At 37.6% G+C, this 25,104-nt stretch overlaps 8 protein-coding genes across 10 annotated transcripts; 1 reads left to right on the top strand and 7 right to left on the bottom strand.

Annotated features, from left to right (window-relative positions):
• Window positions 1-1,883: 1,883 nt before the first annotated feature.
• Window positions 1,884-3,619, bottom strand: LOC130499566 (probable peroxygenase 4). Its single transcript, XM_056993751.1, has 6 exons — window positions 3,421-3,619; window positions 3,216-3,314; window positions 2,903-2,988; window positions 2,717-2,811; window positions 2,274-2,399; window positions 1,884-2,160 (listed from the first exon to the last, which is right to left on the bottom strand). Exons 1-6 carry the CDS (start codon window positions 3,440-3,442, stop codon window positions 2,013-2,015), a joined length of 576 nt encoding a protein of 191 aa, XP_056849731.1. The 5' UTR covers window positions 3,443-3,619; the 3' UTR covers window positions 1,884-2,012.
• A 1,650-nt stretch (window positions 3,620-5,269) lies between these two features.
• On the bottom strand, window positions 5,270-7,883 carry LOC108824294 (zinc finger protein VAR3, chloroplastic). Its single transcript, XM_018597693.2, has 6 exons — window positions 7,422-7,883; window positions 6,723-6,840; window positions 6,299-6,624; window positions 6,085-6,219; window positions 5,918-6,016; window positions 5,270-5,832 (listed from the first exon to the last, which is right to left on the bottom strand). The coding sequence occupies exons 1-6, from the start codon at window positions 7,718-7,720 to the stop codon at window positions 5,412-5,414; spliced, it is 1,398 nt and encodes a 465-aa protein (XP_018453195.2). The 5' UTR covers window positions 7,721-7,883; the 3' UTR covers window positions 5,270-5,411.
• Window positions 7,884-9,924: 2,041 nt separating this feature from the next.
• Window positions 9,925-10,281, bottom strand: LOC108824525 (uncharacterized). Its single transcript, XM_056994272.1, has one exon. It carries the CDS (start codon window positions 10,279-10,281, stop codon window positions 9,925-9,927), a length of 357 nt encoding a protein of 118 aa, XP_056850252.1.
• Window positions 10,282-13,017: 2,736 nt separating this feature from the next.
• LOC108823463 (uncharacterized) lies at window positions 13,018-13,860 on the bottom strand. Its single transcript, XM_018596678.2, has 2 exons — window positions 13,653-13,860; window positions 13,018-13,573 (listed from the first exon to the last, which is right to left on the bottom strand). Exons 1-2 carry the CDS (start codon window positions 13,777-13,779, stop codon window positions 13,200-13,202), a joined length of 501 nt encoding a protein of 166 aa, XP_018452180.1. The 5' UTR covers window positions 13,780-13,860; the 3' UTR covers window positions 13,018-13,199.
• Window positions 13,861-15,688: 1,828 nt separating this feature from the next.
• Window positions 15,689-18,880, bottom strand: LOC108823462 (beta-arabinofuranosyltransferase RAY1). 3 transcript variants are annotated; one of them, XM_018596676.2, is made up of 7 exons: window positions 18,651-18,880; window positions 18,531-18,572; window positions 18,137-18,456; window positions 17,791-18,046; window positions 17,014-17,706; window positions 16,673-16,940; window positions 15,689-16,275 (listed from the first exon to the last, which is right to left on the bottom strand). In XM_018596676.2, the coding sequence occupies exons 2-7, from the start codon at window positions 18,543-18,545 to the stop codon at window positions 15,866-15,868; spliced, it is 1,962 nt and encodes a 653-aa protein (XP_018452178.2). In that variant the 5' UTR covers window positions 18,546-18,572; window positions 18,651-18,880; the 3' UTR covers window positions 15,689-15,865. The 3 variants fall into 3 exon arrangements, with proteins under 3 accessions (XP_018452178.2, XP_056850558.1, XP_018452179.2); XM_056994578.1 differs by having other exon boundaries at window positions 18,531-18,879; XM_018596677.2 differs by having other exon boundaries at window positions 16,673-16,919; window positions 18,531-18,872.
• A 593-nt stretch (window positions 18,881-19,473) lies between these two features.
• Window positions 19,474-20,750, bottom strand: LOC130499966 (uncharacterized). Its single transcript, XM_056994579.1, has 3 exons — window positions 20,088-20,750; window positions 19,879-19,998; window positions 19,474-19,778 (listed from the first exon to the last, which is right to left on the bottom strand). The coding sequence occupies exons 1-3, from the start codon at window positions 20,643-20,645 to the stop codon at window positions 19,758-19,760; spliced, it is 699 nt and encodes a 232-aa protein (XP_056850559.1). The 5' UTR covers window positions 20,646-20,750; the 3' UTR covers window positions 19,474-19,757.
• Window positions 20,751-21,591: 841 nt separating this feature from the next.
• Window positions 21,592-22,238, top strand: LOC130499986 (60S ribosomal protein L27a-3-like). Its single transcript, XM_056994645.1, has one exon. The coding sequence runs from the start codon at window positions 21,661-21,663 to the stop codon at window positions 22,099-22,101; it is 441 nt and encodes a 146-aa protein (XP_056850625.1). The 5' UTR covers window positions 21,592-21,660; the 3' UTR covers window positions 22,102-22,238.
• Window positions 22,239-22,918: 680 nt separating this feature from the next.
• On the bottom strand, window positions 22,919-24,853 carry LOC130499985 (F-box protein At1g70590-like). Its single transcript, XM_056994643.1, is given in 5 exon segments — window positions 22,919-23,194; window positions 23,378-23,560; window positions 23,994-24,127; window positions 24,220-24,618; window positions 24,621-24,853. Coding segments are annotated over 5 exon segments (1,023 nt in total). The 5' UTR covers window positions 24,757-24,853; the 3' UTR covers window positions 22,919-23,023.
• Between the last annotated feature and the right edge of the window lie 251 nt (window positions 24,854-25,104).

Genomic DNA, 25,104 nt, shown 5'->3' with positions numbered 1-25,104 from the left:
TTATGCTAGTGCTCTATGAAACTATACACTAAAACCAGATTTTCATATTTTTTGAAATTTTTCCAAAATCCGTGGTTTAAACCCTTCTAAAATAATGAGTTTTCAGTAAATCCTCTATATACATAAGTTTATAATCTTCACTTTGGTTTAAAAATTTTAAACCACATTCTACAGTTGAATTAATGTATTCTAAACTATCTTTTATGATATAGAGGAATTATTCTAATTTTTTAATATTTGTTTACTAAAACTTCATATATTGCCTAGATTAGTCGAATTACCATTATAAAATCTTCATTATCTAGAGAAACGGAGACAACAGAGGTTCTAAACTCTTTGACCATCATCTTATGCTAGTGCTCTATGAAACTATACACTAAAACCAGATTTTCATATTTTTAAAAAAAAATCAAAATCCGTGGGTTAACCCCTTCTAAAATAATATCTTCTATATACTGAAGTTTGTACTCTTCATTTTAGTTTAAAAATTTCAAACCACATTCTAAATTTGAAATAATGTATTCTAAAATATCTTTCATGGTATATAGGAATCATTCTAATTTTTTAATATTTAGTTTACTAAAATTTCATATACTGCCTAGATTAGTAGAATTAGCATTATAAAATCTTCATTATCTAGAAAAATGGAGACAACAGAGAAGGATTTTAGGTATTTTCCTTAGATACTATGGTATATTTGGGAGGCAATGAATGATAAAATTTACTCGAACAAAGATGCTAACCCTCAGGAGATACTTCGACGGGTAGATGTGGAAGGTACGATATGGATGGAGGCTCAACTAACAATAAACGGATCAGCTGAGAACTTGTATCGTGGGAATGATCAACAGGCGCTGGATTCCTTTTCTATTGAAAATACAAGAATGTGTTACATCGATGGATCATAGAAAGAAGAGGATAATTTTACGGGCAAAGACGGTTTTGTAGAGAAAATGGATCGACAGATGTCATGATGGGGACGATGAATCTTCGGCGAAGTATGTCGCCTCTGCATGCTAAGTGTGAAGTATTAATTTGGGCATTGGAATGTATGAAGACCCTTCAATTTTCAGAAGTAGTTTTTGCGACGAATTGTTCTCAATTTGTAAAGATAGTGTAGACACTTGAAGAATGACCAGCGTTTTCTACACATATGGAAAAATTCACCCGCAGTAAGACTTTTTTCTCTAACTTCCGAATCAGATATATTCCAAAAGCACAAAATACCTTGGCGGACAAGATTGCACGCAGTGCGAAGAGTTCTCTTTCAACTATGTTGTATGTTGATTCAACTCCACCGGTTTAGTTCCCTAAACCGGCTAAAACGACTTCGTAAAGTATGTTATTGTTGTCAAAAAAAAATATGGAATGAGCATTTTTTCTGAATGTAAATTAGGAAAGGTGGAAAATCAATTTAATGATCGATAAAAGACCATTATTATTGCCAGTGGCATGAGATTGTAAATATTAAAGAAAAGTTAGGGTTAATTCTAATATGTATTTCTGTTTTAATAGTTCAGAAGAATAATACTCCCTCCGTTCTTATTTATATGTCGTTCTACGGACTTTTTCTTGTGCCAATATATATGACGTTCACAGAATTTTATGCAAAAAATGACAAAAAGTGACTTACTCTACCCTTGTAAATAATTATCACTAGTAATAATAACGTAGAAGTCAAATGAACATTAAACACTAACAAAGGTTAAAACATGTAATATATCAAACTTCCTTAATTTATGTGCCAAGTCGTATAACGTCTTATAAATCCGAACGGAGGGAGTATATATTTTACAAACAAATTGTACACTTTTCCTGACGAAAATCAATCTATGAAAATTGAAATATGATTATCTTTAATTTGACGTATATATTCAATCAAATACACACAGAAAACTATAATTTTTTAAAGAATCAAACACATTGCAATCTTCACAGCATAATTCACTTGTACAAAGTTTTATAAATAAACAGATTCACAGGCGTGCAAGTTTGTTTTAAAATGGTGTGTTTCATGGATGTTTCTTAGAGGCTGTTTGTTTCTCGAGTTTCTCAAAAAGAGAACCATCGTAGACAGCTCTCACTGTTTCTTTGTGCAACAAACCGTTCTTGTCTTTGCATAAATATTGCAAGATTTTCCACTCCGTATAGGCAGCAATCCTGCAAATTTATTCAATTCACATATAATAACCATTCAGAATCGGATCCATAGTAACATCGTTTAAGAAATCAAAATAAAAACCGAATTAAACCAAACCGGTTGGGATACTTACGCTCCTTTACGATCATTAGCTTCTTTGTTTGAGTCGAGGAGTTCTTGGAGTTCTTTGCCCGTCAAAGCATCGGGATGTGTATGTGAATGCTTCGCAAATATCTCCTCGAACTTCGATTCCACAAACCTCCATAAATATAAAAAAAAAAACAAATGAATAAAATTTATATTTCTATTTTAAAATAATATTTTCAGTTTTTTTTTTACTTATGTCAAAAACAAATAAAATTATTTTCAGTTAAATCATTTTATGACTAATTATTTCAGTGATTTTAGATAAAAATTAAGTCAGTAGATTTAATTTATAGTTTACAAAATATAATTACAAAATCACTAAATGGATATTAACAACTTCAAATATTTATTTTAAATACTTTTTAAAAAATAATTTTATTTTGAAAATGTAAGAAATATATGCTAAAATCATAAAACTCTGTAATATACCTCCCATCCTTGTCGTAAACGCCTGAATCGCTACCATGTTTGCCAAGGTGGATATTCTTAATCTCTATCGGAAAAGAGAGCGAGAAACCTTTTCCCTGCAAATCAAGAACACGTATCACTGACTCCTTTTTTTGTAATTAAGAATGAAATCATTTAACATTAGGAACTTAATGATCTTTGATTTACCGGACGAGTTTTGCTGCTAAGACCCATGTTGATGAACAAAGAAGCGAATGCCGACAAGAGATATCCACATCCAATTGCTCTAAACCCTGTTCTTGTTTTGTCGTGTTCCGAAGACAGTAAAGTTAGTATAGAAAATATCGAAAATCTTACAGATTACTAAGATGAGAGTCATCAGACCATAAGAGCCTCACAAACACATATGCAGCAAAACAAAAGATCTAGAAAACAAATCTATTCCTAAGATATTACATAAGATTGATTAAGACATTTTGGTATGAACTGAAGAGTTTTCTTTTCAAGAAGACAGTAGTACCTTGAAATGTCTCTGAAGGATAAACGATACCATCTTTGTTCCTGTCGAAGAAGGCGACATGTCTCTGCAAGAAATTATCTTCTTCTGGAACAAATTTCACTTTTAAGAAGAAAAAAGCAACCCAGTAAAACGTTTAAAGATCGATTTTATGATGGTAGAGATGCATAATTTACTAATATGAAATTGAGAATCTAAGAAAGAGTACCAGTGGATTCAGAGGAAGCCATTATATGAACACAAAAATGAACTGGTTGAGAGAGAGAGAGAGAGAGAGAGAGAGGTAGGTAACAGAAAATGGTGAAAAGAGAATGGAGACAACACTCGCTTCTTTAATCTTTAATAAAATGATAATAGTAATGTAATCAAAAGATTCTGTTTCGATCTGTATTTCTTGTAATGTTTTTGTATACGAAAACGAGAAAATAAGTCTGATTCACGCACCACGGAAGCGTCAGGCATTTATTATTAGTCTGATTCACGCACCACGTTGCTGTCGCTGATACAGCCATATGGCCAATATCTAGCACATTCCGTTTTTATTTTTATTTTTTTTGTCGACCACATCCCGTTTTTATTTACCTTTCTTTTCCTGCTCAACACCGTTTTATTATTTGGATATATAATGTAGGGAAATTGCACAGGTCACAGGTGTACTTTCTGGGTAACTAGGCCTATGGGTAACAGTAACATTATTGATATTAAGTCGTTTTGTTTCTTTATTAAAGCCTATAGACTTAAACTATTGATCCTTGACCAAAATGGATGTCCCAGCTCCGCGTTTGTGTGCAGACAAGCAAAGTATGCAGCTACCAAAACCTAACCCTCCTTTGTTTGTCACTCTTTTGTACAACTTACACGTATAAGATAATGAACATCACGGTTTTCACGTTAGTATTCGATGGTACCAATCTATTAGTGAAAAACTAGCAAAACGTTGCTTTATTCTGCTTTTATCATTTGAATCGATTAACTTATGTTGGCGGATGGGTAGATTGATAACTGTTATTTGTAATAGGCTTATCTCATTTAGCATATGAATTATAGCATAGTAAGTTCAACTAGTTAGGCATTTTTCGTATTTGGGTTTAGATGTATGTTCTGTACGAAAGTGATAGTTTATGATTAATGTTAAAATATCCACTAATCGAATTTGCAGAACAGTTAATATCTTAATTTTGTAAATAATATGTATGTTTTGATGATATGAAAGTTAGAAATTTTGTAACAAAAAAAGCGTATAACAGTTTGAGACTTGAAGAAACGGTATCAAAACGCATTGGATGGAAAAGGGCAATAATTAAAAGGTCATTGCGTAAAGCCGAGTGCAACAGATTCCTTTTGCTTTTGCACCTTTTTGTCTTGTCCAAAGCCAAAACACAAGTTGTGATGACAAAGCTACAACCCCTCCGCATTCACACTTGGTGTAGATAAAGATTGTTGCTTCTACAAACTATCAGAAGCATTCCCTTTTATATTATAATAATAATCCAAAACCCTATTTAACTATTTTCGAAAAATTGTAAGAAAACCATATTAAGGTTTCATTTATCAACAAATCCATTGGTGGGCAGATGAATTATTAAGCTGAAAATTGCATAAGAAACTGTAATTTAATGTGAGTTAGGTGAGTTTAGATTTTTGTACATTTTCAAAAAATTTTGTAATGTTCGACCGTTTATGGTTAATGGATTTTCTATATTTATTCATTCGGTTTGTGAGATCCATTCCATTTGACGGACGGTACATTAATTTTCTAGAGATTCAAAAGACTTGTCTATTAATCATGTAATCACCATATAATATTTTCAAGTGTCTCAACATTACTCACAAAACATTATTCACAAGGTATCATAAATCATTTTCTAATAGGTTAATTATCCATTTCCTCAACTTCTGCTCAACTAAAATTGTTTTGACAATTTTTTTTTCCTGGACAAGTGATTGAAAGGTAAACAATTTACTTACATAAATAGTCAAACCAATTTCTATTAATTATTTACAATTTTATTTATTGGAAACAATTAGAAGACCAATGAAAAGTTTAGATCATAGAAAATAAACTAAATGAGTATCTTAAATTTGACATTATTTAGTATTTTCAAATATTTTAGTTAATCAATTTGCGGTCAACATTACAGGTTTTCACTACAAAAATGTCCAAATCCAAACCAGCCAAAGAGAGAAAAGAAAAACAGATTATCTTAAAGTTGGAGCAAACCAATCATCCATCTCTCCATCATCACTACAATTACCAAGAAGCTCAATCTTTCTCCGATCATAACATCTTCTTGACTCTCTCTCGTCATCATCATCAACATCTTTTTTCTTTTTATGCCCATTGCTCCTCATCCTCTGTATCATCTCCAACTTCCATTGCTCTCTCTTTTCCACACTCCTCGAAACACTACTTCTCCCTCCATCCACTGGAAATCCCATCACGACATCTTCTTCTTCCTCCTCCTCCTCCTCTTCTTCTTCTACAAAACTCCACGTCTTTGAAACTCTGCTGTGATGATCACCAACACTCTTCGAATCCGGTGTGGCGTTTGGAGCCTTTTGTCTCTTGTGATCACACTTCAAACAAACAGAGTTTCTTCTAAAATTGATGTAATAGCACCTGATGATGTGCACAAAATGATATCAGTATCCAACAAGGGAATGCTAGATTTAATACAAAACGGATTATGATTATAATGACTCACGACTCGCATTCCCACTCTCCCGGATTGATTTGACGCATTGAAGGCTTGTCTTTGCACCTTAAGCAACTCGTGTTCTTCGCAAAGTTGAGGAAATTGCATCTGCGGCAACAGAATGGAAGTTCAATGATTTTTTAATCAGATCAAGACACTGTAAAAGATGTACTCACGTTTGGCATATCCAATCTCCTTTCTTCAGTGGAAGATGATCTTTCTGTTCTTGCTTCAACTGCTTCAGCCTCTCCTCAGAAAATACATCACACCGCAAGCATCTTATGTTTTTCGCAAAGTTTAGGAACTTGCATCTGCCAAACAAGAATAGTTCATAACAAAAGAGAGAGAGAGAGCACACAAAGTAACAACCAATGCATTAAGACGACTTACTCTGTACAGTACCAATCCCCTGGTCTTTTCCGCGTGTCTCTCTCACCATTCTCCGGTGAATTTGTCTGGAGCTCATCTCGAGATGCCACAGTCTCAGCAGGCTCAACGTCCTGTAAGCTGTACTCCACGCTTTCTCTCAGCAACTTCCTCACAGAATCTTCGACAAACTTGGTTTGACAAGCACGGTTCACCACAGTAGGAGAAACAGAATCAAGCCCATAAGTTAGCAGTGTACGCATGACATCTATAGTTCGAGCACCTTCCTCTTCTCGTGCTTGCGCATACGCCCTTTCACATTTCCCTCTCAAGTTGCAAGAGCCACACACCTACTAAGTAAATTGTTCCAAGATTGGTGAAGTAAGTTCCAAGCACGTGTAACCTCAGAAAAAAAAGAAAGAGCTAACGCTATAAGTAGAATACATACATTTACTTCATCAATGCCCACATAAGCTCTTAGACGCTTCCCTGAGTTCACAACCTTCCTGTCAATGCTGGGACATCCACACCCAGCAATCACTTTCATATCTTTCTTCGACAAGTATCTGTAAAATAAATAAAAATGCAACACTTCAGAAACCGATCTATATATCTATGTATAGCCGCCATTTTGACTTAGACCGGTGTGCTGATTGGATTCTTCACTCAGTTAAAACAATGTAAATAACAAATGATCAAGAAAACGAAGTCTTTACGAGATGCAGAGAAACCCACATAGAATCAAATCAAAAGCATCAGAATTTGAATCAATTACAACACTTGAGAGACCGATCATTATATTACATTTTGTCGAACACCTTGTGTGCAGATTGGATTCTTCACCCACAAGCAATTTAAAGGAACAAATGATTCAGAAAAATCAAAGCCACTCACTACATGCAGATAAACCCATATAGAATAAAACCAAAAGCCTCAGAATTTGAATCAAATTACAGCACTTGAGACACCGATCAGTATATTCCATTTCGTCGAACACCTTGTGTGCACATTGGATTCTTCACTCACTCAAATAGTTCAACGCACCAAACGATCCAGAAATCAAACTCATCCACGAGATGCAGAGAAACCCATAAAGAATCAAATCAAAAGGATTGTTTTAAAAAAAAAAAAAAATCAATCACCGTACCTCACGAGAGTGAATCGATGGCGGGCGAACTCGAGACAAGCAGTACGGATATGATTCGATTCCTTGGGACTCGTCACGCTTTCTCCAAAGTAACCTTTCTTCACCAGCATCCCCATCAAATCTAGCCATTCGGGCCATGGGTGAGAGCTTGGATCATCAACCAAACGTGATCTGGTGGCGATCTCGGGGTTTTGGGTTTTCGCTAGATCGTGGATATGCGCGACGACGGACTTGACTGGCTTCGGGTAGATAATGGTTCGACGGATGTAGCCGCCGTGGTGGTAGTGAAAGAATCTCATTATCAAAGAGTTTTGGCGGGTACATACAATGAGAGTATTGTTGTAAAAAAAATCTCACTCTTCTCTCTTTGAGCAAGAAACTGTTAAATTAGCGCAGGAAAAAAATTACACATGGCTAAGAAAAGATTGCTACAGAGTAGTGTACTTAGAGCATCTCCAACCCTTAGATATTTTCACCTCTATATGCTATAATAGAGGAAAAAGTGCTCCATCCCATCTCTATTTTCACCTCTATAAGAGAGGAATGCTATAAATAGAGGTGAAAATAGCATTCCTCTATTATAGAGTCATACTTTTTTATTTTCAAAATAGTCTTTTAAATTTCAAACTTTTATATTTATAACCAAAATAATTATTTTATAGAAAAATAAAATGTTTATAAAAATAAAATTATATTTTTTGTTTACATAATAGTTTTTGAATACAAATTTAGTTTAAACAAATTCATAATTTTATGAAAATATTTTAAAAATTAAAAGTAAATAGGGTTAGTTATCAATTTTTATAAATAAAAAGTGTTTTTTGTAAACTTAAAATAGAATTTTTTGAAAATATTCCTTTATAGAGGCAAATATAGAGGAATACATTGGAGACAAACCCATCTCTATTTTAGAGTTCCTCTATTTTAGAGATAAAAATAGAGAAATACAAGTACAACCTCATGCTTGCTTCAAAAACATTTGTGTTATATACGGTCGGACCAAGTACATAACCCATTTTCCGTGTTAATCTTTATAATAAAAGTGATAAATTTCAATATACATTTTCTATTCTGCTGAAATTAATGCTCCCACATTGGTTCTACTATATATGTTACTTGGAAACGAAATGTATTTCATCACCGAACATGTATACTAACACAAAGAAACGAATTTTGAAAATCCTAGTTAAGAATATGCTTCTCTCAAAAAAAAAGATGTTCAAAAATAATGTGGGGGCCAATTCATGCACCACGTTGATATCGTTGATACAGTCATATATAGCAGATTCTGTTTTTACGTGACTTCTAATTTTTTCTTCTCAATAATAGTTTTGATTGTAGTTTACAAAAAAAATAATAGTTTTGATTGTTAGGAATAGAGTTTATTGGTTCATAGATCATAACTCCCTTTCTCTCTGTTCTTTTCCCTCTATTCTAGATTATTAGTTCTTAACTGGTGCTCCTTTATATGTTTAACAATAGGGGAAAAATGAGAAGATTACCGTAAAATGAGGGATGTCTTTTTATCAGTTTCTTCTATAGTCAATGGGTATCTTCTTTTTTACATCCCTATCTTCAGCAGTCAATAAGTCAATGGTTATCATTGAATTCTTTTTATAGCCATACTATCTTCATCTATCTTCTATATATAAAGTAAACCATTTTCATTTATTCACCGAAACAAAAGATCTGAACTCCTGATACTAGCTAGTCCTCTTTATACTAGCTAGTCATTATTTAACCCTCCAAAAATGAATACTAACCCATCTAAATCGATCTTTTTCTTGTTAGCCCTAATCCTCACGGCATTGGTGTTCCAACAATCGGAAGTAGCTGCTAAGATGAAGTATTGTTCGGCCATCGACAAAGAACCGGGATGTCATGATTCGTTGAAATTAGCGGCGGCAAATGATTTCAGATGGCTAGGAAAAGACTGTTGCAAAGTGGTGTACTCAATATCTGAACCTTGCTTCTTGGATGTCTTGTATGGCCAAAATTTGAATATTAATACCTTAAAAGGCATCTGTGTTAATATTGTCGGACCAATATAACTTTTTGTGTAACCCATCTTTTCAGTAATATCTATAATAATAAAAGTGAAATTAAAGCTCTTAACTACATCATTTAAATGATACATGTATATCCCAGGAGATGGATCCAAGCTGCCACACAAAAATAACTATAGTCTGTTACGTTTTAGTTTTATATATAACCTTTATTACGGACTATTTATAGAGTCAAAAATTTTGACTCCTTGAATTCATCTTTTACTTAAACCATTTTTAAAAACGTTTTCCAACCTTATATTATCGTTTCTAACTGGATTCTGTTTAGTGATTTTCATGATCTTCTGGTCAGACCATGGTCATACAATTACATAAATAGAAAACTCTCGAGTTCCCTTTTGGCTTATATGAAACTGATCCTCACGGTGTTAGATAATATAACTCCTAAGAATTCAAGAATTCTAGTCATATTGCCACAGTGTAAAGTGATGAGAGTTTCAGTTTCGGATAAGATAGAACTGATCATGGCTCGGACATCTCCGAACGTAGCATCCCTTGTTTGTGTTGCGATGTTGATGCGATCTCTCGGCACAGACCGGACATGTTTTCGGGTTCACAGTAGACGGAGACGAAGGAGAGCAAGAGCGAGAGGTTGATGAGTCCGAGGAAGAAGAGGACGTCGTTGAAAGCGGAGAAGAAAGGAACACACGGATCTTAAAAGCCGTCGTAGTAGTAGCGAGATCATATTCCTCCATGAGGTTGCTTAGATCCTCGTCGGAGGATACGGTGACAAGCGCTTCGAGATCATCCTTTGGTAACTGACAACGAAGACTCATCACCTTCCTCTCCCGCATATCTCACCGAGTTTCATCGCCAGCTCTGTTTTAAAAATGACCGTAAGAATCTTACGAAAGAGTAATATAAACTTTGAAAAGGGAAGAGAGAAAAAAGAATCTTACGGGCGAAGGATATGGAGCGTTGTACGGAGAGGACACGTGTATGGCCGCCGTGGTAACGTAGCTTGCTGTCGGGATAACGCGGGATGATTCTCCCGCCGTAGCTACAGAGGAATTTAACGGTGGTCATTGCTTTTATGGGCTATCTGCAAAGCTCGGAGGAGAAAGTAGTGTGGTGGTGTATGGCTTTGGTTCAAGCCAAGCTAGTACATAAGATTCAATGCTTATATGTATATAGAATGTTTTCATGAAATACATAGGTGTGTGAACTGTGAACCGAGGAAATATGTATGGTATATTCTTTTTAGTGCGTGTGTGTCCCTAAATTTATTAGAATTATTATTTTAAACTAGTGGTATTTCGACACTATACGCGGGGTTAGTATAATGTATTCTTACATGATTTTATAATTTATTATATAGTTTTAGTAAATAAAATATTCTAAAAATATGAAAATGAAAATATATTAAAAATATTTTTTTTATCTTTTTAATAGTGGTTAGCGACCGTAATGTATTATTTTGTTTGAAGTTGTTTAGTTCAAAGTAGAATAGCATAAGTGGTTGTTACTAATCAATTTAATAAAAGTAGGATAAAAGCTGATAGTCGTAACAAAATTAATTTAGTTGGAATTTAAACATAAAGCAAAAATTGATGTTTTATTTAGAGAACATATTTATATTTTATAACTTATTAATTATGAACTATTAAACTTGTACTAATATATTTAATTCAGAAAATAGAAAGATAGAATAAGTTTCAAATTTTATAAATTTTATAGATAAATAAAGGTGAAGTGTCAATTTTTGGTAAAATAATCGGTGAGTGTCTAATATATATTTTTTAGATTACTATATTGACTTTTTAAATATAAAGGTGAGAATTGCATGTGTTACTTTAGTTTGAAGGTCTCTAAAAAGATGTATCTTCAAATAAGAAATATAAAATTATTTTTTATATTAGTTTTATTATAATGGAAGATTTTGTCCGTTTCATAACGAAATTCTTGTTTGTCTATCTTTATTTGGAAATATCAACGAATCTTAATATAAATCTAAATATGTTTTTTAGCTAAAAACTATAAGTGGTTCGTAAACTCTTCTATTTAATAGACAAATTCATTTTTAATCGGAGTGGAACGATTTCACATAAACTTATTTTCAGTGTAAAACTTTATAATAAAAGCGATTAATTTCAATACATTTTCTAACAGAAAGAAACGAATTTTGAAAATCCTAGTTAAGAATATGTTTTTCTCAAAAAAAAAAGATGTTCAAAAATAATGTGGGGGCCAATTCATGCACCACGTTGATATCGTTGACACAGCCAATTCATGCACCACGTTGATATCGTTGACACAGTCATATATAGCAGATTCTGTTTTTATTTTCTATTTTTCTCTCAATAATAGTTTTGATTGTGAGGAATAGAGTTTAATGGTTCATAGATCATAACTCCCTTTCTCTCTGTTCTTTTCCCTCAATTTTAGATTATCTAGTTCTTAATTGGTGCTCCTTTATATGTTTAACAATAGGGGAAAATGAGAAGTGTATATCTTTTTATCAGTTTCTTTGATAGTCAATGACTCAATGGGTATCTTCTTTTTTACATCCCTATCTTCAGTAGTCAATAGTCAATGGTTATCATTGAATGATTTTTATAGCCATACTATCTTCATCTATCTTCTATATATATAAAGTAAACCTTTTTCATTTATTCACCGAAACAAAAGATCTTAACTCCAGATACTAGCTAGTCCTCTTTATACTAGCTAGCCATTTTTAACCCTGCAAAAATGAATAATAACCCATCTAAACTGATCCTTTTCTTGTTAGCCCTAATCCTCACTGCACTGGTATTCCAACAATCGGAAGTAGCTGCTAAGGTGAATTATTGTTCGGCCATCGATAAAGTGCCGGGATGTCATGATTCGTTGAAATTAGCGGCGGAAAATGATTTCAGATGGCTAGGAAAAGACTGTTGCAAAGTGGTGTACTCAATATCTGAACCTTGCTTCTTGGATGTCTTGTATGGCCGAAATTTGAATATTAATGTCTTCAAAAGCATTTGTGTTAATATTATCGGACCAATACAACTTTTTGTGTAGCCCATCTTTTCAGTGATATATATAATAATAAAAGTTAAATTAAAGCTCTTAGTAACATCACTTAAATGATACATGTATATCCCCGGAGATGGATCCAAACTGCCGCACAAAAAAAAACTATAGTCTGTTAGAGCACCCTTAACCCACATATCCACTTATGTCTCTTAATCACTTTTTAGTTAATAAATATTAGCTAAGAAACTTTGTTAATAGATACTAACTTTTAAATGCTTCAATGCTAATCTCTTATTTAGCGGTTCTTAAAAAATTATTATAACATTTTTTTATTAAACTTAAAAATTTTGATTAAATAAAACATAGTGAAAGATAGAAATTGGAGAGAAAATGAACTTGTTACGAGAAGAAGATGCCATATAGAAATTGTGGTATGGTAAGAAGGAGAGAAAGTGAACTTGTTTTGATCTAAATGTTCTGTGAGAAGGTAGAAATTCAACTTGTTTTGCTCGTTTAGTATGGTGAGAAGGAGAGGAAATGAACTTGTTTTGTTTAGTATGGTGAGAAGGAGAGGAAATGAACTGCTCGTTTTTTTTTAACTAATACGTTTTAGTTTTGTTTAAAGCTGGATAAAATAGACACTCTCGAGTTCCCTTTTGGCTTATATGAAATTGATCCTCACGGTGTTAGATAATGTAACTCCTAAGAATTCAAGTATTCTAGTCATACTGCCCACAGTGTAAAGTGATGAGTTTCAGTTTCGGATAAGATATAACTGGTCATGGCTCGGACATCTTCGAACGTAGCATCCCTTGTTTGTGTTGTGATGATGCGATCTCTCGGCACAGACCGGACATGTTTTCGGGTTCACAGTTGACGGAGACGAAGGAGAGCAAGAGCGAGAGTTTGATGAGTCCGAGGAAGAAGACGACGTCGTTGAAAGCGGAGGAGAAAGGAACACATGGATCTTAAACGCCGTCGTAGTAGCGAGATCATATTCCTCCATGAGGTTGCTTAGATCCTCGTCGGAGGATACGGTGACAAGCGCGTCGAGATCATCCGTTGGTAACTGACAACGAAGACTCATCACCTTCGTCCCGCATATCTCACCGAGTTTCATCGCCAGCTCTGTTTTTAAAATGACCGTAAGAAAACGAAAGAGTAATAAACTTGAAAAAAAGGGAAGAGAGAAAAAAAAGAAGCTTACGGGCAAAGGATATGGAGCGTTGTACGGAGAGGACACGTGTATGGCCGCCGTGGTAACGTAGCTTGCTGTCGGGATAACGCGGGATGATTCTCCCGCCGTAGCTACAGAGGAATTTAACGGTGGTCATTGCTTTTATGGTGGTTATCTGGCAAGCTCAGAGGAGAGAGTAGTGTGGTGTATGGCTTTGGTTCAAGCTAATACATAAGATTCAATGCTTATATAGAGAGTGTTTTCATGAAATATAAAGGTGTGTGAACAGTGAACCGAGGAAATATATATGGTATATTCTCTTTTAATGCGTGTGTGTCCCTAAATTATTAGAATTTTTATTTTTTTAATTAAAGAAAAAAACAGTTGGCCGACGTTATGTATTTTAGAGATATTCTTGTGAATCTTGAAAAAGAAATAGAAAAGAAAAAGGTGCAAAACTTCATAGTACAAAGATGCCATAAAAGAACAATCAGATTCCATTTTATTCGACACGTGGAGTTTGAAGGAACTTGAAAGTCTTGACGCACATAAAGATATCGTTTTCAGTGCTACAGCAAAAGTTTTAGATATTTTTTTTTTTTTGCCGTCAAGGAATTTTATAAAAAAGAGAAGATGGGCCAAGCCCAGTTACACATTTAGGACTAAAACATCCAAAGCCCAACAACATGAACCCAACAAACACAACCGGGTCATACTACCCCTAGAGGCCCAATACTAAACCCACTACGAACCGGCGACTTCTGCGAGGAAGGAGACAGAGGAGACCGGACACGTGTAGTGATCGGGGCCGTTAGCTGGACACGTGCCTCTTCTGTCTCGACTCTATCGACACCTCCGGAGCTTTCAAACCGGAGCTTCCACGACACCTGAAACCGACCCTTCCGACTTACCACCGCCGGAGATTCACCAACCTAATCTCGTTCGTCGGAGCTTCAAGACCGTCGAAGCCTCCTTCCGAACTCATCCCCGTTCTTCATCGACTAGTCATCACGCCATTGGAAAACGATCTACACTCGAGATCTCCTTGGCCTTTGAATCACTTCACACCCTTGACACGCGCATAGAGAACCACTCGGAACTTTTAATCTCAGCTGGAAGCTCACGAGACCTCATCCATCGAGACCAAAACACTTTAAACACCACCGCTTCAAACTTAAAAGAAAAAAGATAAAGCTAGAAACCTAAACCCAAAAGGATAACCGGGTTACTTAACGGCAGTCCGGAGCTTTGGTAGCCTCCGTACTCCGTGACCAAAAGTCGGCGACGGCAAATCTGACGGAGACTCCCATCCCGAAAGCTAGGGTAGGCGACAGCGGATCTACGATAGCCTCCACCTCCCGAAAAGAACAGACTTCACAAACAAACCACTCCCACATCCGTGCCTCCATACGACCGCGTCTTCACTCCACAACACCGAGCCACCGCTTGGGATAGAGGCGTAGGCAGACCATCGACAAGGCGGTCGTTGGCAGGACGATGGAGAGGGATCTTCAAGACACAAGAACAAACAATCAAATCAGGTTCCGGCGCCGGCACAGACGCTCACGCGCCGGCCGCGCACCGGAACCGATCAAGATCTAAACTTCTCTCTCTTCTCTCTCTGAAAGTTTTAGATATTTATTCGTATCTTTTCCATTAAGAAACAATAATCTGATTTTCTTTTTTTCTACCATTTCCTCCTCTAGCAAACGCTATTTGATATATTTTCCGTTGTCGTGTAGGTCTCGTCTTGTGCAACCCGGTCCCTTGAAAAGCCACAACGACCACACGAATGTCGTAAAATTCTTGATATTTACAAGTGAGTAGAGATATTTTGCTTGGCACAAGACAAGAATGAAAATAATCAATCTTTTTTAACATTGGTTAAATCTTCAATTTTATCATTGTATAATATCCATTTCTATATGATTATCAACTAACCAACATTGAATGTAGAGTTTACAGTGCTGTTTGTTTTTTTAGAACTTCGATTGGATTTACTTCGATCACAATCCGAGGCTTACAAATGATGAAAACAGATAAACGTAGTGTGTATAACACCGACATCCTATAAATGTTTCATTTCAAATAAATTGCAGCTTACAAGTTCATATATCCTAAAACTATTTCATATAACAAATACAACAAATAAATACATTTTTGTATAACTATACTCAAAACTAAGATGACTTCAAATGACGTATATTTGTTTTGTATAACCTTCACTCCTTTATCTTTAGCCTCTACACACACATCCTCATGGATGCATCATAGTCCCAGAGACCTTTCATCATTTGGCGTTCGAGTTTCTTCAATCTCCCACTGATCCAGTTATTATGCAAAACGTAGCAATGCTTCTTCTCACACTCTCCTCTTACATCTTCCTTCAGCCATAGATCACCGTAAGCTCCGTTAGGAAACAAGTCTCTGTTCAAGAAATGAACAGTCAGGTTCGTCTCCGGCTCAACGCATCTATCGTCTCCTAAACGGTGGACTCCACCTTCCCCACACAGTGTATCGTAGAAGCTAGGCTGCTCTGATAGACCAGAGGTCGCAGCATGTTTAACCACTTTCTCCATTGCTGCTATGGTTGGTCCATCTGAACGCGCGAAATAGAATCCTGAGTTCAACCGTCTTGGTCGGTTTATTGGTACTGCAAAAACCAAAAAAAAAAAACAAACTCAACTCATTAGTCTTTTTGACAAAGGTTGGTCGTGTTCTAAGTTCAGTTTAGTAATATTCAGATTTTCCGAAATAAAATAATAAATAATAATCTTCTAAAATCTCCATTTATTACTTTTCAAAAGTCAAATTAAACACCATAAATCCGATAAATAACCATAAATCGAATAAAAAATAAATCCAATAATATCGATAAAAACATAAAACCCAAAATCTAAAAAGAAAGAAATAAATTCTCAAAAGCACCAATCCGACAGGACCTAAACAAAACTATTTAGGTGTGTCGGACTAATCAATAATCTTCTATAAAGGTCTAACTACCACCTAACGGTTTCTTTAAACATTGGATTCATGTAATCATATATAACCTGTTGTGTTGTATTCATCAGACTGTGCAACGAGAACAGAAGGACCAAAAGAGTGAAGCAGAGGCAATGGGTTTCTGAACCAATACACATCGACATCGCTCAAGAGAACGTTGTAGCCCATCTTAAGTATCTTCAAAACTGTTCTCGACTTAACTTTGGTCACTCTCTGGAAACACTCTGAACCAAAGTGACAATCATTGAAGCTAATGTTCTTTGGTGCGTATGGATCAAAGAAAACTGGCAGACCCTGAACACAACAAGACCCCACCTAATTATGAAACCTCTGTTCAAATGTAGTAGTAACAAGGAGTAGTAAGCAAAGAGACTACTAATTTTGTTACCTGCAATATAGCAAACTGGTAAGTTTCGTCATCAAGTGCACATACCAAGAAGTTAGGAACCGCGAGGCGGCGTGCCCTGCAGACCCAACTCATCAGCATGTCCTTGTAACTAAACCCAGCAACTGAAAGAACAACGGTTCTGTTCTTGTCCGCAACTAAAGGGAGAAGAGACTCAAGGTCATAAGGAAACTTCAACGCTGGCATTGCCTCATCTTTCCGCACTGGATCCAACTTCAAGCTTCTTGATTTACTTCTGCTAACACAAGCTGAGATCTTCTCTCGTCTCCTAAAGCCTACGTTTAAGCCTTTGGGTTCAATGGAACGCTCTGAAGCAGTAACGAATATGTAACGCTTGTTACACTTGAGAAGCTTTGGTAAAGCATAAGACTTGGACGAGGATCCGTAGAGCTTCCCGAGATGGGAGTTGCCTATATACTCCCAGTTTCTTGTTTTGGGTTCTGTGACATTGCTTAGGAGAACGCTGGACACGGTGGAAGTGGCGTCAAACACAAACCTTCTTTCACATGACATAGCCTCGTTGACGATCCATTGATTGTGAGTTCCTCTTTGGTACAAGAAAGGTGGAAGCACTCCACAGTGCAAGGGGGAATCAACGTTGTTGTTCCATGCCATGATCATGTTGCTGCCTCCTCCTCCTCCACTAGAATTTAATTGACTTATCATCTTCTGCAACTGTTTTGTAGAAAACAGAGAGTTTGTTTGATCAGATCAGAGAATCAATTTACCAATTATAAAAGTTTGGTTTCTTTTCGTTACCTCTCCGAATCTAACTCTTTTCCCATTGTCCTGATGACGCCAGGAGCGTCCTGTTTGGTCCCAGTGGAAGGGGAAACGAGGGATGTTCGCGGAGGAAGAAACAAGAAGCCAGTCACGATCAAGGTGGTGAGCGTGGTTTAGAGCAGAGATGAAATCTGGGAGAAGAAGAGTGTGCGGATCTATTAGGACAGATAGATCGGATACATAAGCTTCGGTTCTCGCCAGCATTGAGTGTAAGAACGGAGTACCAAGAAACCTAACAGTTATCGAGACAAGAATATTCAGCTAACGGAGGAGAACCAATCATTTGATAGGGAAAAGAGAAGAGAGCTTTTTATTTTTTTACGTGAAATCGATGGTGGAATCGAGAACAAGACGGGAGCCAAAAGTGTCGGTGAAGGAGGGAGAGTAGTTGTTGTGTTGAGTGAATATAACAACTGTGACTTGGGAAGACAAAGCTAGCCATGAGCGAATAGCTTGGCTAATAAAGGAAGAGGAGGAGCTGTGGAGAGCGGTGAAAATGGTGATCCTTGGAGCAGTGGAAGACTCTTGGTGAAAGGAAGGGTTATTGAGAGAAGGGGAGAGAAGCAGAGTGCCGTAGAAGGAGAGAGCGATTAGGAGGAACCCAGATAGCCAAACAGATATCAGCCCAGCTCCTCCAAGTCCCTGTAAAACAAAAGATTTCAGACCAAGTGAAGACAAGATCTTAAGATGTTAGAGAGAGAGAGAGAGAAATGAACCTTGAGCTTCTTCATTGAGAATTGAAGAGGAAAGAATGGGTGCTAGTAAGAAAAATAAAAAAGGGGGAAACTAAAAGAATGGAACTTTAACGGAAAAGGCAATGGAGAATGGAGAAGTACCGAAAACTCCAGCGGGAGAATGAAGAAGAAGAAGACATGTGAACGCTTTTCGTCATCTTCAAGAAAAATGTGTGTTTTTAATATTTTATTATAATAATTCCAGTCTTCTTCTTCTCCATCAGAAAAGTAAACTTTAGGGTTCTAAAACTTTGTGCAAATTCGCCTAACGACTTCGCACGCAGATGCAGACACAATGTCACTGTTTTTGACTTCAGACACAACTCCAATTATAGAGTGGTTTGGTTTACTTCAAAACAAATAGTCAAATACTATATAAATAAACTTATTTTATAAATATTTTGTGAAAAATATGGAACCTAAAAAAAGCACGAGGATCCTATCACAGATTTGACCACCGAGCGTTCTAAAGCAAACAATCAACATATTTGCCTAAGAAAGGTACACAATAAAAGTTCTGGAGGGGGTTAAATAGCCTAATCAATGTTTCCAAGTTTTAACAAAACTCTCGTTTCCTGCTTAGAGAGAAAAAACGCAAGGAGAAGGATCACTCCGTAGTGTCTAATCCACGTGAGGAACACAACATGAGGAACCCTGGAGTTTCAAGTTACAATGAAACACACATAGATTGCTTGACTAGGAGCTCGAATGTACCATGTTCCAAGTACCTGTCTGCACAAAGTTACCTCCTGCTGATATGGGTTGCAGCTTTTCTTCATGTGAGTGACAATCCAGCTAGCTGGGTTCTCGGTCTGACGAGTTTTTTTTTCTGTTAACGTTTAACTACGAGCGTTTTCTTGCGGTTAACTACCTGCTGTTTCTAAACGGCAGGGAAATAAAAGGCCTAAACTGAAGACAAAGCATATTTCTCTAGACGCAAATTCCATCTCAATAAACGCAAAGAGTGAACAAGATTCTAGAGACCTTGCTTATCTCTTGTACACTGGAAGAAAGGTAACAAGACAGTATTCAAGATGTATCTACTATCCATTTACCTACTACTTATATCATATTATAGTTTTTACACAAAGCAACAAATGTCAAGCAAAATATGCCATAAGCACCTCACACAAAAGTCTCACACTTGACATCATATCCTCTCTTCCCCCCTTATGAGACCTTCCCTTTGCTCTGTTTACGATTTGCAATTCACTCAGCAGCAGCAGCAGCCTGTTCAACGCATATAGTTCAGCTTCCCCATTGTTTTCAACAATCCCTATTCTATTCTATCTTGCTAACTTTTTGGTATGAATATGTTATTTAAGTTAACCTGGTTAAGAGGATTATCAGGAGACTTCTTCCACATCTTCCAAATCAAGTCCTTGTACTGAGTGTGAGTAAGACCTGGCTTCTCCTCCTTCAGCCTTGGCATCTCAGCTTCTTCATAAGCCTATACACATCAAATCAAATCAATTCTCAGTTGCAACAACATAGACTCTACTAATCACATTCACACGTGGATCCCTATGGATAATAAACCTTAAAGGAAGCCTTGAGCCTTTTCTCCGGGTGTCGATCAACGGGGAGACTATCCCCGACGCTCATCTTTGCGAGCGCCTCATCAACGGTCCTTGCATCGATGACCGAATCATCCCTGTTCGTATTGGACACCAACACCATCTTCTCGTACTCCTCCTCCGCCGCCATCCTCGCCTGTTTCTTCTTCGACTCCTCCGCTTTCTTCGCCAGCGCCGCCTGCTCCTCCTCTCTCCTCCTGACGAGCTCCGCCTCCGTCACCTTCGGGACCGGGGCCGAGACGCGGCTGACCTTCTTGTCCGGCTTCTTCAGGGCCTTTTCCAGCTCCCTCTCCTCCTGCTCCGCCAGACGCCTCGCCTCCGCCTTCTTGGCCGCGGTCTCGGCCTTCTTCTCAGCGTCCTCCTCCCGCTTCTTCGCCGCCTTCGATTTGGGGCCCTCCGCCTCGCGCCAGTACTGCTCCTCCTTCTCCCGGGTCTGCCGATCCTTCTGCTCCGCCTCCGCCGCGTTCTTTCGGGATCTCGCGACCTCCGCCTTGCTGTTGACTCCCATCTTCTTCGGCATCTTCGTACGCTCGCTAGGGTTTGATTGGATTGATCTCGATTTCGATTTCGATTTCACTTCCTTTCCACCGCAGAGAATTGGTTATCTGTGAAATGACTAAGCGTGCACGCGACATAGAAGATAATCATTCGGTTTCTTTTCTAGTTTAAAGCCCATTACAATCAAATTGGCTCGGCCCATTAACTGTCTGCTTTTGACTTCGTTAATTCTATCAGTGTTTTACCTGTTCAAAACTAAGCTAGCCGCCAAGACCTATCAGATTATCGAAAAATTAAGGAAAATTTGGAGAATACACAAAGCCTAATTTTAAATATAATTTATATATCTATAATATGTTTAGACATAATTATACAATTTTTTATAATTCTAAACTATTTTTTTTTTATTTCTCGAATTTTTAGATTCAAGTGTGTTTCGTACGAAAATTTTTCTAAATGCATATATGTGTTTGTTTTGGATTTAGTAGCTAATTTTAATGATTTTATAATGAATAATTACATAAAATCTATTAATAATAATTTAAAATAATTAATTGTGTTTTAATATTATACAAACAAAAAAAGCGGTCAACTCGAAAATTAAACGAGAATTGGACAATTTTACGCGGATCAATATGGATCAACGCTTACTTTCAACAATTTTGATCATATTCGTTGTGTTCAATCCAGGAACCGCGTTTAGTGTCGACTTCAGTGTTTTCCTTTTAAACCCTCAAACAAACTATAAAAAAACCTAGGCGGTGACGCTCCTCTTCCATTGAAATCTTTTCTTTCAACGGCGTCGTTTCTAGAGCAAGGCTCACAATGAAAAGAGATATTTTATGATTAGGCTTCTTATACCGCACTAGGCCCATATCACTCAAGAGCCCAGCTAAAACATGTAAACCCTAGGAAAAGCTCAAGAGAGTGAGTGAACATCCCTTCCCTCTAGTTATATAAATGTGCGCTTCTTCATCTGCAGAAAGCCCTAGCCGCACGCAGGAGGAAAAGAAGTTGTCGAGAGAGATCGCCGTGAAATGACGACCAGACTCAGGAAGAACAGGAAGAAGCGCGGTCACGTCAGCGCCGGACACGGTCGTATCGGGAAGCACCGCAAGCATCCCGGAGGTCGCGGTAACGCAGGAGGTATGCACCACCACAGGATCCTCTTCGACAAGTACCATCCCGGTTACTTCGGCAAAGTCGGTATGAGGTACTTCCACAAGCTCCGCAACAAGTTCTACAACCCGATCGTCAACCTTGACAGGCTCTGGTCGCTGGTTCCTGAGGATGTGAAGGCCAAGGCCACCAAGGATAAGGTGCCGATGATCGATGTGACGCAGCATGGGTTCTTTAAGGTGCTCGGGAAAGGTCATTTGCCTGAGGGCAAGCCTTTTGTGGTGAAGGCGAAGCTGATCTCGAAGACTGCTGAGAAGAAGATCAAGGAAGCTGGTGGTGCCGTGGTGCTCACTGCTTAGGTTTATCTGCAAATTTATCTTTTGTTTTTGCTTTTTGTTTTTGAGTTTTTGCTAAGACTTGTCCTGTTTTGGATTTTGGAACATGGTTGTTATCACATTGAGCTTCTGGAATATTTGCCTTACTTTTTTCGCTTGTTTTTGATGTGTTTACGTAATTTTGGTGGATTTAGAATTGCGATTACGTTCTTAGTAGGTCATTGTGTTCATTATTCTGGTATTATTGTGATCTTAATTGATTCGTGGTTAAGAACTGCTTATGTGGTTTGATCATTTTCAGCCCATCTTCGACTGATTCCTGCATCCATAGTGCATTTCTCTCTTGTGGTTATGTATTCGCTTCGTCAAATGTTAGATGTGTCGGTTATTAATAGTTGTTTAGACTGGAGTTGATTAGATGCGCGTATCAGTCACGTAAAGTTGTAGAAATTCTAACATTTGTAATTCGGAACTTGAGCAAGCATGATCAGTTATTTAGTGTCTCATCGTACTAACTTGTTAAGATATGGTAAAACATCCACCAAATTATGTTCTCTTTATATATCCTTAAGACCAGTTTAACGTATGAACCTCAATGTATAAATATGATCCGGAAGCGACAAACATTGAAAGAATTCCAAATAAGCTGTTGCAAGGATTTAATTCTTCCAAAATCTTCTTTCGTCTTTTACGGAACCATTTTACATAAGAGGTACTGTTAGAAGGTTGTTTTCATATGGACCGTCACTACTAGTTCCCTTATCGTTCATTAGCTTTGTTGTTGATGTTGTTGGATTTATGAAAGGTCGAGTCACATTAGCTGCTAAGTTTGGGGAAAAAGTTGCGCAAATTTCAAATATGTTATTTCGCATCACCAAACTGTTATTACAAAGAGCCAAATACTATGACCACTCACTGTATATGTACTCAAAAGATGGATGAGATCTCAGCGAGTAGCTGGCAACGCACGCCAGTTATTGGCTTGGTTTATGGCATGATCACGAGAAGTTGTTGCAGAAAGCTGTTGGTGTATAACTTCCTTGACGTGACCCGCACCCGTTTCTCCACCACGCTGAGCGAGTTCTAAGTACATCACAGCTTTCAACAGCGCTCCTTCCTGCTCATCAAAATCATATAAATATTCATCAGCTCAATCTCCAATTCTACTCACATAAACCTAAAATCGAAATCGTTGCCAAAAAAAAAAAAACCTAAAATCGAAATCCAATTCTATACATGATCTATATCAAAAGTAGAATTCTAAGAATGGTGTCCGTTTTGATTGAGGTGAGATGCTTACAGAGAATAGGGCAAGGCCGTGCTCAAACTGAGCTTTACTATGGCCGTGATCAGCTGCGCGTTTCATCCACCTTCTTGCTAGCTTACGGTTTTGTGGTAACCCTTCCCCAACCGAGTAACAAAGCGAAACGTTGTACATAGCTCGTACATACCCACCTTCTGCTGCCTTTAGGTACCATTTAGTCTATCAAAAAGGAAAAAAAAAAATCCAATCACATGAAAGATACTAAAGCCTTCTGGATAAGACACAAGTCAAAACATTTCCACAAATGAACTTATGGCACATGTCCAAACACAGATTACACTGAGTATTTGCGGCAATAAATATACAAAAAGATGCAATTTAATCGAGATTGCGGCACCCCATCACATGAAGACATATATATATATAGAAACTCAACTAGACAAAGAAAGAAAGAATCAGAAGAATAAGAATGCACATACAGCTTCATATTTGTGAATAACAACAACAAGAAAAAGCATTTCCACAAATGAACTAACAAACATAGCATTATCAGACTCCATTGAGTGTGTGCAGCCAGCCATCAATATACATAAAGACGCAACTTTCATTCTATATTTAGAATCTCAACTAGATAAGAGAGAAGGCAACATACAGCTTCTAGCAGATTGGTCTGCACGACACGGCCTTGGTGTAGACAAAGAGCTATCTGATACTGTGCTCTAACATAACCATTTTCTGCAGATTGTTTCAACCACTTCATCGCTTCCTTAGGATCTGAGGGTTGAGCTGCAGATTAAAAAAAAAAGAAAAGGAACCAAAATTCAAACTCTAATCCCTAAATTACAACAACACCTTAAAAAATCAAGAATCCGTTATACCTTGGAGATAAGAGATCCCCAAATTACACTGACCAACGGCATCACCAAGCTCCGCCGCCCTCCGGTACAACCCCACCGCTCTCTCCTTCTCCCCTTTCTCCCAGTACACGAGCCCCGCGTCGACCATCGCGAGCGTGGATCCACGCGCGGCTCCTTTCAGAAACGAGTCAAGCGCCTTGTCCAGATTCGCCTTGACGCCTCCACGCCCGTGCTTGAACCGTTTCCCCCACCGGAGGAGCAGCATCGACTCCCTCAGCGGGAGGAGCGCCTCCCTCCACGACCTGCACACCGACGACGCCGCCTGGAGGTTCGGCAGGCTCAGCGGCGCCGCGATTTTCGTCAGTATGTCGAAGGGGAGGGCCGAGAAGTCTCCGGCGGTGTCGTCGTGCGATGGTGGAGGCGGGAGGTTGACTTTGACGCCGTTGCTTTGATGGAGGAGGAGGAGGAGAATCTGCTTCGTTTCTCGTGGAGTTTTGAAAAGGGAAGGGAGGTGAATCGAGATCCTTCGGATGGGCATGGCCATGTCCTCTGCTTCATCTTCTTCTTCTCCTTCTCCGACGAAAGACCACCGCGTCGATTTTTTTCGCGTGGAGTCAAGAGAGGTAAGTAAACGGATTCGCTTTTTTTTTCTTCCTTTCTTTTTTTTTCCGCGTTTGTTTTATTTCTTTTTCTTATTTAATCGAACGGTTGTGCGATGAGTAACAGTTAATCTAAGAGATCTTACGCTGACACGTGGAAAATTCAACTGAAGTGGACAACAATCAAACAAACACGATGTGCCATTGGTATTTGTTTTTGGGCTGGGCCTGAAATTTATTGTTGTGTATTTATGTTCCCTATTTTAAAATTAGAAGAAGAAATATCATTGCTAAAGTTTTTTTGTTT

This window comes from Raphanus sativus, chromosome 9, assembly GCF_000801105.2.
Source record: "Raphanus sativus cultivar WK10039 chromosome 9, ASM80110v3, whole genome shotgun sequence".
Lineage (NCBI taxonomy): Eukaryota > Viridiplantae > Streptophyta > Magnoliopsida > Brassicales > Brassicaceae > Raphanus > Raphanus sativus.
Note: the sequence above shows the minus strand (reverse complement) of the source record. Positions and strands in the feature narration are given on the sequence as shown.

Coding starts and splice junctions, on each gene's coding strand:
- LOC130499566 (XM_056993751.1), bottom strand. CDS start 3,442: ATGGCTTCCTCTGAATCCACTG. Junction 2,812..2,902: donor TTAGCAGCAAAACTCGTCCG/GTAAATCAAAGA, acceptor CTTGATTTGCAG/GGAAAAGGTTTCTCGCTCTC. Junction 2,161..2,273: donor GCTAATGATCGTAAAGGAGC/GTAAGTATCCCA, acceptor ATAAATTTGCAG/GATTGCTGCCTATACGGAGT.
- LOC108824294 (XM_018597693.2), bottom strand. CDS start 7,720: ATGAGATTCTTTCACTACCACCACGGCGGCTACATCCGTCGAACCATT. Junction 6,017..6,084: donor GGAGATTGGATATGCCAAAC/GTGAGTACATCT, acceptor CTGTTGCCGCAG/ATGCAATTTCCTCAACTTTG. Junction 5,833..5,917: donor GGAGAGTGGGAATGCGAGTC/GTGAGTCATTAT, acceptor GCACATCATCAG/GTGCTATTACATCAATTTTA.
- LOC108824525 (XM_056994272.1), bottom strand. CDS start 10,281: ATGCGGGAGAGGAAGGTGATGAGTCTTCGTTGTCAGTTACCAAAGGAT.
- LOC108823463 (XM_018596678.2), bottom strand. CDS start 13,779: ATGACCACCGTTAAATTCCTCTGTAGCTACGGCGGGAGAATCATCCCG. Junction 13,574..13,652: donor ACGCTCCATATCCTTTGCCC/GTAAGCTTCTTT, acceptor TTTTAAAAACAG/AGCTGGCGATGAAACTCGGT.
- LOC108823462 (XM_018596676.2), bottom strand. Junction 17,707..17,790: donor AAAGAGTTAGATTCGGAGAG/GTAACGAAAAGA, acceptor TCTACAAAACAG/TTGCAGAAGATGATAAGTCA. Junction 16,941..17,013: donor ACCAGTTTGCTATATTGCAG/GTAACAAAATTA, acceptor TTTCATAATTAG/GTGGGGTCTTGTTGTGTTCA.
- LOC130499966 (XM_056994579.1), bottom strand. CDS start 20,645: ATGCCGAAGAAGATGGGAGTCAACAGCAAGGCGGAGGTCGCGAGATCC. Junction 19,999..20,087: donor GGCTCAAGGCTTCCTTTAAG/GTTTATTATCCA, acceptor TGATGTGTATAG/GCTTATGAAGAAGCTGAGAT. Junction 19,779..19,878: donor CTGATAATCCTCTTAACCAG/GTTAACTTAAAT, acceptor TGCGTTGAACAG/GCTGCTGCTGCTGCTGAGTG.
- LOC130499986 (XM_056994645.1), top strand. CDS start 21,661: ATGACGACCAGACTCAGGAAGAACAGGAAGAAGCGCGGTCACGTCAGC.